General features: G+C 42.0%; 1 protein-coding gene across 1 annotated transcript; it reads right to left on the bottom strand.

The window, feature by feature from the left end:
* Window positions 1-2,547: 2,547 nt before the first annotated feature.
* On the bottom strand, window positions 2,548-8,015 carry lipg (lipase, endothelial). Its single transcript, XM_034691254.1, has 10 exons — window positions 7,692-8,015; window positions 6,381-6,571; window positions 5,979-6,158; window positions 4,968-5,079; window positions 4,670-4,888; window positions 4,234-4,476; window positions 3,900-4,020; window positions 3,302-3,529; window positions 3,106-3,210; window positions 2,548-2,998 (listed from the first exon to the last, which is right to left on the bottom strand). The coding sequence occupies exons 1-10, from the start codon at window positions 7,780-7,782 to the stop codon at window positions 2,986-2,988; spliced, it is 1,503 nt and encodes a 500-aa protein (XP_034547145.1). The 5' UTR covers window positions 7,783-8,015; the 3' UTR covers window positions 2,548-2,985.
* Window positions 8,016-9,527: the final 1,512 nt, after the last annotated feature.

Raw genomic sequence — 9,527 nt, 5'->3', positions numbered from 1 at the left:
AAATAAAGCTAGTAGCAGTGTGAATACATTCAAACTGGAAACAAACTTAGCAGTGTCAGAAAATTTAGTTATTTGGATTTGTGCTTATGATGGTCTTTCTACAACATGTCTTTCAATCTAAAATGGGTTCCAAATATGTTTGAGTTCTGATTATTTTGTCTTATTAACATAAACAGCAGCCATCTTGGTAGCCGAGGAAATCACATTTACAGAACCTTGACTTTATGATGTTATGTAAATTGATTTGATTGGCCTGACTTGAATCAGGTTAATGGAAATCTGTCTGGCCAGTACAGGACAAGATGCATCTGCCAGAGCAAATAAATGATGAGCTCATGGATTTTCAACGTTAGCTTAGGGTAGATCTTTTCACCTTTGTACAGAGCTGGGCTAGCTTTCATCAACCAGGAGTGCATGGATATTAAGAGAAAGACAAAGAGGGCTACATTTTGAATGCCATGACAACAATTAAACAGAGTCAAGGGTTATGGTGCTCCCCTCAAAGATGACCACTAGCAGTCACCTGACCAAAGTTTTACATTCAATAGAAACAATAATGACATGCAAGTAAAAAAGTTCCTCACAAAACTTGCAGATAAGTTCTTTGAGAAAATAGTGAACCAACCTTGAGTTAGAATTTACTTTATCAAAACACTCAGATGTTCCTTTCTGCAGTGCTAACAAGCTAACAGCATCTTGGTGGGTTGATGCTGTAATGTATTTTCTGGCGAAAGCACAGAAGTTCCAGTTATAGAATGGCTTTGCTGTCCAGCCAAATTGTGACTAAAGAGGTTGAGGTTTTTTATATGTGGGAGACAGCTGGTATCAAGGGCATTAAGAATTCTTCATGACTATAAAACAAACTGAGGTGAGTCACCAAACCAACACTGGGTGGTACGTTGGTTAGTGAGGGGGCATGACAGCTCCATGCTCTAAGCAGCAGCAGACTTGTGGTGTTTCTGCAGGTTTCCTGTCTTAAGAAAAATGGGTCACTGCTGCAATGAGATCCACACAAGAGAGGAGCAGATCATTGAGGATAATTACAGCTAGAAAACAGGAGCAGAAAACATGCAGCATTTAAGCTAACAGGGGACACTCACACTAGAAGATAGAAGCCACAACAACTAATTATGAGCCATCACTTTTCTTACTACGCTTTCAGGCATTTCACTGAAAGATGATAGGACAGAGCACCATGTCACACAATATTTTATTCAACTTTCTGTGATCCAGTTTTTCTGGCACAAAGTTAAAGTGGGACATCAGCTGAGAAAAAAGCTCAGCGGGACACAACTACTTCATCGCTTCATGCACCAACAAATGTTAATGTGTCATTACTGCGCAGGAATGCTGATGGCATTCCTGATTTATTGGTCAGACGGATACAGAACTTTTATAGTGATGACAAATTGGATTATGATTTGTTGATCTTAGTACGTGTCTAAACAGGCGAATACTGATACTTAAAAAAAAAAACATTGCCAGAAGTGAAGGTGTTTCACCATAACACTTACTCTGTGGATTTCTAGTTAAGTCAGGATGTGTTGGAACATGGTGTTCATAAGCTTACAGGTCTAGAAGAGTGCAAATTTGAGCTTCTGTTAAATGAGACGACATGCTTAGGGAACTAGGTAAATACTATGTATTCAAGTTGAGACATGATTCAAACGGAACAAAAAACAAAACCTATGGATGCTACGTTCTTGTGCCCTTAATTGGATAAAGAGGTCAGCGTGTAACAAAAGCTTTGTTATTTGAGATGTGATTGTTGAGGGCTGGGACATTGTTTCTCAGGGCTACATGAAGATAAATGCGGTGTCTTTGTCCAGATTTTTTACATGTTTTTTTTACAAGTAATTTGGCCTTTCCCTTCACAAACCCCAATGTCAGTAAGAGTTGAGGCATACAGTTTTCAACATCAGTTTCAAATTAGTGGTTTGTTGTTTGCATGAAGATCCCTAGCAATGGCAGGGTTGTATTTCATAGAGGATTGTCACTGTCAAATCCAGATACATTTGAGTTACCCACCTGGCTTTCATTTGCATTTCTAGGTTGAAAGTAGCCATGTGATTTATTTAAATCACTAAAATGTACATTTTCAAAGTAAAGGAAATGGTCTCGTAATGCAAATGATTACTGGAAACTTACTGGCAACCAAGATACCAATCAACCAAGAGTGCACTTTTACATCTTTTCACAGAGATTTGTGAGAAATTAAAGCAGAACCATTTTTTTTTTTTTTTTTACAAAGAACGTGAATTTATTTTCCAAAAAGTTATTTACAGTATGTACATAAACACACCCCCAAAATAAGCCTTATAACAGTAACAGTAACACTACGCACAAAACCTCAGATAGACTTTGTGCAATGAGATCAGGGACGTCCTTCAGTTATACAGTGTATCAGTAATCTCTCAGCAGAAAGGCACACGTCTTGGTCACAACAAGCACAAACAAACTCCCACACATCTAACACACACAACATACACACAAAAATACTGCATCTAAGAGAAATGCATTCAACACATGCTTCATTATGGGATGTGCTCTGATAAATAACATTGGTCTTGCAGTGCTTCCGTTTTTTTTTTATAAATAAAAGATATTTAAAAATATACAGTACAGTGACTACATTTGCTGGTGTATGTCCACTGGCACAGATCTGTTTTCTACCTCACTAGTCCACACAAAAGGAACGTTTTGCAGCTCCGCCGGCAATCTCAACACAATTCAGGACTGCCTCTTGATTCCAACCTGCGCCTCCTTTGCCAGTTGCCTCATAGGCTGGATAGACCCATGTTTCCAGAAACCAATGGAAACCTTCAGGGTGCAGTTTAGAGTCCAGTCAAGCCCCCTTCACCGTGCGCTGATCAATCCTCCTCCTCCTACAAAAAGTGCTCAAATAAAGAGAAGGCAGTGCCTCTCTCTGATCCATGTTGGGTCCCCCATGGTGATGGTGCATTGGTTGTTGGTAGTGCTGACTCTTTACACTGCCAGTCTGTTGATCAAAATATTAAAGTTTTATTTACCAAGTATGATCATCAAACATCAAAGATAGCTTCTCTTGAACATATAATTTCATGCATGAATATCAAGATATTATACCGTTTTCTTGGTTTCACTTCCCAGCCATCACGACATTTCACGTAAGTAATGGAGTCCCCCGGTGAAATTTCAGTGTTTGATGGGTCTTGGGCGCAGAATGTAAACCTTTGACAAGATAAAAGTAATGTCAGCACATGTTTTTTAAGAAAAAATAATTTTAGTAGATGGTGTCAACACAGCTCCTCCCTCTACTTACTTCCTCTGAGTTTCTCCAGCTTTAACACGAATACGGCGGACTTCCAGTATAGGTTTGGGAGGTTTGGTGTTCCAGGCCCAGAAAGTCTTCTTAAGGTTTTTCCAGAGAGAGTTCCAGGATTCAGAGTCTCCTTCCCAGCTCAGTTGGATCTTCAGTAAGTCGCCGATATCAGCCTCAGTAAAAACCAGGAAGGTGTTGGTCAGGTTCAGACCGATGGTGTTATCGTGGCTGTAAAAAGGAAGTCAGAATAAGTCAAGTGCCCAGAAACTTAACTTAACTCTTGCTAACTTACAAAAAGAAATGCAAAGTCAACAAAAAAAAAATTTAACAAAAGAGTGTGAAAATGACTTTAAATTAGCATTAGCATTTAAGGAAACTTGAAGTGAAAGTAACAGGAGATCCTCCCTCAGTCTGAGCTTGCTCTGCTAAACAAACCTACATGGCTGACACTTTGAAAAGGTTAGTGCCATCAAAGTTCAAATTCCAAATTTATATCACAGCAGTCTGTGTTCCCCTCTGTATCACTGTAGTGGGTATATATACACTGTAGTGCACTCTTAGACTGGTTTAGCACAAAGAATTTAGATTTTGCACTTACACGTCAACAAATAGGTTTGGTGTGTCATTGTGGGCTCCGTATAACTTGACATGGAAGGTGGGATCTGCATCATCTGCCCGTTTTTTGTTGAACACATGCATCTTCATCTGGTAGTGGTACCCTTCAAAGAAAACATCAAAACAGAGTTGGTGCTTGAACCACTATCGATTTGTGTACAGTAGTAGAGTACACCGCCAACCGTTGAATCATAAAACGTGTTAGATAAAGAGGTTGAAGATACATTATTGCAGTGTCACTTATCAGTTCAATCTAGGTAGTAAATAGTTGTAGTAAAAGATAGCTGGCTGCAATGATGCATCCTATTTCAACTCACCACTGAAGGGAGTGTCAGCACGTGTCTTCAGGTACATTTTAGTGTTGCGCCTCTTTCGCATTTTTCTGGTGTTGTAGCCGATGTTGTTGCAGCGATTTTTGCGGCAGCTGAGGCAGATGCCTTTCTTGAAACGATCAGGGCCAGTGCACTGGAAGGCAAAGCTCATGTGGTCCTTGTTCATCAGAGAGTCCACAAACAAGTGCACAGCACGCTCATGCTCGCACTTCATCACCTCCATGAAATCTGGAGAAAAAAAAGGTAGACGGGTAAGGTTTATTGTAAATGCAAAACCTAAAACCAAAGAAATGTGGACTGTTAGCGAATTTGTATAGGATTACAATAGAATTAACCTGGTTAACTGAAAGACTGAGCAAAATTGTGGTTTTGTAGCTAAAATGCTGCCAAAAGAAAGGCATTTCTTTTTTTTAGAACTTACTTCCAGCCACTGCCAGCACGTCACCCAGAGCACAGCCGGGCTGCACGTCACCACCATTTGGGTAGATATCAATGTCCCCAATCGGCTGCTGGATACCGATGCTGACACCCAAAGCCTCTCGAGTGTATGTGTGCAGAACGTCTACAAAGTCAGCGTCATCTGGGGAGAGTCGCTTCTGTTCCTCTACACCCTCAAACATTGGTCCTGCTGGGTCTAGACCTATTGGAAATAAAGAAAGGGTCAGTAAAATGAAGCAGCGACCTCTTCAAAGAAGAGTTTTATATTCCAATGTACTCACCAGTGATTCTGCCGACTGTCCCCCGTACGTATGTTCCTGCGTAGCCGGCTACATGGGCGCCTAAACTGTATCCAATCAGGTGAACTTTCTCCAGAGGAAGCTGCAGCTCATCCTGTCAGAGAGAAAAAGGCTCACGTCAGCAGATGCCACCACGACCACGATACCGAACTGAGCAAATCCTGGATTTCAGCCAGCGATGATCAGTCGTGCCTGCAGCTGAGCCAAGCTCAGTTAACCCCGGACAGAATCTACTGACAGTCCCCACCACGCAACTGAGCCTGCACCATCTGTCTCACTTTGTCTCCATGAAACACTCTTTGTCTACATTTACAACTACATGGCAGGATGCCTGAATCTCTCCTCACATGCAGTTTTCGCTGCCCTGTCCAATACTGTGACAATCCCGCTGAATGGGAATAGTTCTCCTTGCCTCAGAAGAATTACAAAGACCGTGATCCTTATTAAAACTTCTGATGAGCACTGATTTTAGGAGGTACTTCAGTGGGCTAAATATTATGAGTCTAATCTGCAAAGACAGGTCCCAGAAAGAAATTGAGCTGCTGCCTCTGGGTAACCTTAAATTAGCAGTCTGGATATGTAGCATGCCATTACACCTCCTCAGACACATTTTGACAGTTCTGTCATGCAAACAAAAGGTTGAGGGGGACAGGTTTTATGGATTTGCAGGTACTCAGCTGCTGTTCTGTCACTCAGAATTACTGACCTCACTGACAGATCATGCGCTGCGCATATGAAAATTAATGGAGACCTATTTATCCATCTGCCCTACATACTAAAGAGAGCTTTGTTTGATGAGAAGAAGCAGCGTCAACAGTGCGTAAATACTGGCTGATACAAAGCCACTGTAGGGATTGTTACTTTTTGTAACAACTCACTAGAAACCTATTGATGCATCTGTGTCATTATGTTTCAGGATCCCTCATATGAGGATTCTTCAAGTGTGTAATCTAATTTCACAAGGGTTTGAGGAGCAGAAATGAATGTACACACCTGAAGCCAGTTGATCAAGGAAGCAATATTGAGGCCAACGTTTTGGGTGTGGTTGACAGCATCTGGGTATAGCTGCTGGGCCATTGATATCCAATCAACAACCACCACATTGGCCTCCGTTTCCCGCTGCATCACTGCAGACACGAGCTTGTGCATCCAGTTTTCAAACATCCCACTCATCTGAGAGGAAAAAAAAACAAGTGTTATTCATTCATTCATTCGTTCTTTAACCTGATGACCTCTCCGTGATACCCTGCTCTCAGCTAGCTCACGTCCACATGATAAATTCCAACAATCAAAGCAGTGTGGGGTAAGAGAGACCACACTTCCCTTTATGGTACATTTAACAAGTCCCAGTTTGTCAAGAGAGAGAGAAACAGGAAGATATAAATGTATACGTACAGTCCAGCCATGGATGATGAAGATAGTCTTGGCTGTAGCGTTGAAGCCACACTCCTCTAGACACTCCTTCTTGCCGGCCAGCAGGTAGCAGCCCTCCTGTTCCAGATCTAAACTCTTCCTCATGTTGTACCTGACGCCGCCATATGGATCCTTGCTGTCTGTTGACAAGTCTTCCAACCCACTGTCTTCACCTGAGGAGGAAAAATACATTCACTTAATGCAATGCTCAAGTTACACATCTTTATTTTCTTCTTCTCTGATCTTCACAATGAATGGGGGATGAATCTTACATTTTTTTATGACTCAATTTCAAAACCATGAGCCAAGCACCACACAGCCAATCACCTTTCACACTCTCAGGGAGCGGCTGAAGCAGCCAATCACTGCTTTCACAGCCAACATCTGATCTAATAATGCCGGTTGGGTGCAAGTTGTACCGGAGACTCAGGCACAGAGCCAAAATATCACTGCACCCCTTCTTCTCATCTTCTAAATCCTCCAGTCCCTCTCTCTTTCTGACGCAGTTGCTGCCTGAGCTTTCATAATTATACCACACTTAAAACGCTGAGGTGCGCTCAGGCCTGAGGCTAAAATGGGACGATTAAAGAATGTGCAGCAGGCACACTGCGGATTTAGAGACATATTTTAAGAAAGACGTGATGATAAATGCTAATACTGGTTTTAAAAGGGACTATTTCAACACTGAGTAATGGAAGAGTGAGTTCTCTTTGTGCTCGTTTCTTGGTGGGGATGAGGATAAATTAATACCAGTCTAGACTGTGCAGATGACAAACGTCAGATCTGAATTTAAATGAACTCAACACCCTCTGGTTGCTGGCCACACACACCAAAATGACTTCAGCTGGGTAGTAAAGACGCTGCTGAACGGTCCGTGGTAAAACGCGGATTCAGCGGAACATCTTTCCAAGTTGCCTAGTTCACACAGACGTGGCGTTGTGTGTCTTCCACTTGGAGCTTTTGCGTCAAAGCTGCTGCACTCCCAAAAAGGACACGTCGTCGATACGTCTTTTGAATCCATCCCCGCTTTTCTGGCTCACTCACTTTTCCGCCACACTTGCTATGAATTGTGATTCAGCCTATTAGTCTAGAAAATGCACATTAATCACTCAGTGTATGTGGGGACTTTAGAGATTAGGGCAACTTATTCTACATTTCAGTCACAGTTTTTCTTAAGCGCGTGTTGGCGCTACTATGCCATGGTTGATATTAGGTTTTGACACTTCCCTTAGAAGCCGAGGAATACATTTATGAAACACATAAATGAACAAAAGACACAAAGCACTTTCTTACCTTTAAGAACAGCGTTTTCCCCAAGAGCAGACGAGAAGAGCGCGGCGGCACACTGTAGGAAAATCCACAGTAAAAGAGCTTTATGATTCATTTCTCAGTCACAGGAGAGTGTGGAGGAATTAAAAGCTTCCTTGTGATATAAAATGTCTCTCTGTTTTGCCGGCTGTAGCGCAATATGAAGGTGAGAGAGTTTAGATCCAGTGGTGACAAAGAGAAACAGAGCCGGTGGTGCGTTCTGGTGCGCTTGTTAAAGCACCGCTCAAGAAATGTATAAACTAGCATCAAGTGTGTGATTAGAGTTTTAAATAGTTTCTCCTTTTCAGTCATCTGATCATCGGCTGATCTATCGTGCATCTTATTGGTCAAGCCCCCATTTGTTTACGTTGAAAGGCGTGGCAAAACTGAATGAAGTCGTAGTAGGCTTCTCACGTTGCGCGTGTTTAACCCTTGTGGGTGTGCATGACTGACGCCATAAAACGTATCCAGTAGCTTTGGCACTGGCATGAAGGTCATGTTGCTCACACCTTTGCTGCTAAACCTGATTTGAACAATGTGTAAAAATGAACAATACGCAGTTTATAATCCAAGGAAGCGCACTGGAACAACAAAAAAGCGCGCTATCACTTGTGTTTTTATCCCTACAGTTATATAAACAATTCAAATATCTCGGCTTGCTCATTATCATATCTGGGAAGCTCACATTCCCCCTCAGCGCATAGATGGGAATATTTAAAAGGCTGCGACCCGGCTGTGGGGGGATGGCGAGCCTCCCCCCCTTGAAAGCATCGTCCCCTCTGGCTGGCTCGCTGCCAGACCATCAGCTTAGCTCGCCGACCGGTTTCAATTGATGAGGCGAAGAATGGGCGCACTCACGCAAGGGGTCTTTGCTACAATAACACCACTGTTTTGTGTACATACATCAGCGTCCACCAACCAGCAGGAAGTGTCACCTGCCACCCCAGCAGCTCCTGGTACCTGTGATCCAGAGGGATGTTAAGCATTTGTGAAAACAAAGCCATGCTGCAGGTTTCAATGCGCACTGGGTCAGTGCATTTAACGGTGATGTGAGGTCAACAAGCCATAAAGACATTATACTGTTCAGTGATTGACTTCTTTATCCAGGCATAACCCTCTGCTCTGTCACTCCAGAATATAAGTTATAGTCCATTTTCTATAATATATTTCAGTATATTTTAGAACGCGAGTTAAATTTGCCTTTCATTCTGAATGTGTTTATAAAATAAAAATGAAACCCAAATTGAATGATTAAAAAAACCCCAATCATATAGATCCAATATATTTAACAAGACAGTGTTGTTTAAAATGCAAAATGTATCATACTGTAAGAACGCACAGAATAAAGGCACAGTGTTTGTTCCCACTGTGGACATAATGCCAAATAAGTCCAATCCCTCCATCCACCAGATTCATTGTGCCTTGAACTGACTTGAAAAGAAATTATGCATATTTTTAATTAGACTTTTTAAAAAACTGGCCTTAATATTAAAAATATGTTCATCAAAGGGGGAGAGCGAGGCAGTGCGTGATACAGGAACGTCCAAAATAACTTGTCCTATTTTTACCCCATGTATTAATAGTCATATCATATGCTTTAGTGAACATAGCAGAAGGTGCCCCGATGCTGCATCTCCAGAGGGTACCAGAGTTCAAATGATGAGGTGATGCAAGGAAGCGCAGAGCTGCTCACTCACTCTTAGGACATCTGTAACCTCTGCAGCATCACAGGATGCGATGAGGATTTCAAAGCTCTTAGAGATCTTTGAGGAGATAGTGAAATTGTGAAGCAAGCAGCAGCCCTCGATCACACAGTCAACT

Source organism: Notolabrus celidotus, chromosome 9 (genome assembly GCF_009762535.1).
Source record: "Notolabrus celidotus isolate fNotCel1 chromosome 9, fNotCel1.pri, whole genome shotgun sequence".
NCBI lineage: Eukaryota > Metazoa > Chordata > Actinopteri > Labriformes > Labridae > Notolabrus > Notolabrus celidotus.
The sequence above is the reverse complement of the archived record's forward strand: the minus strand, read 5'-3'. Positions and strand labels throughout refer to the sequence as shown.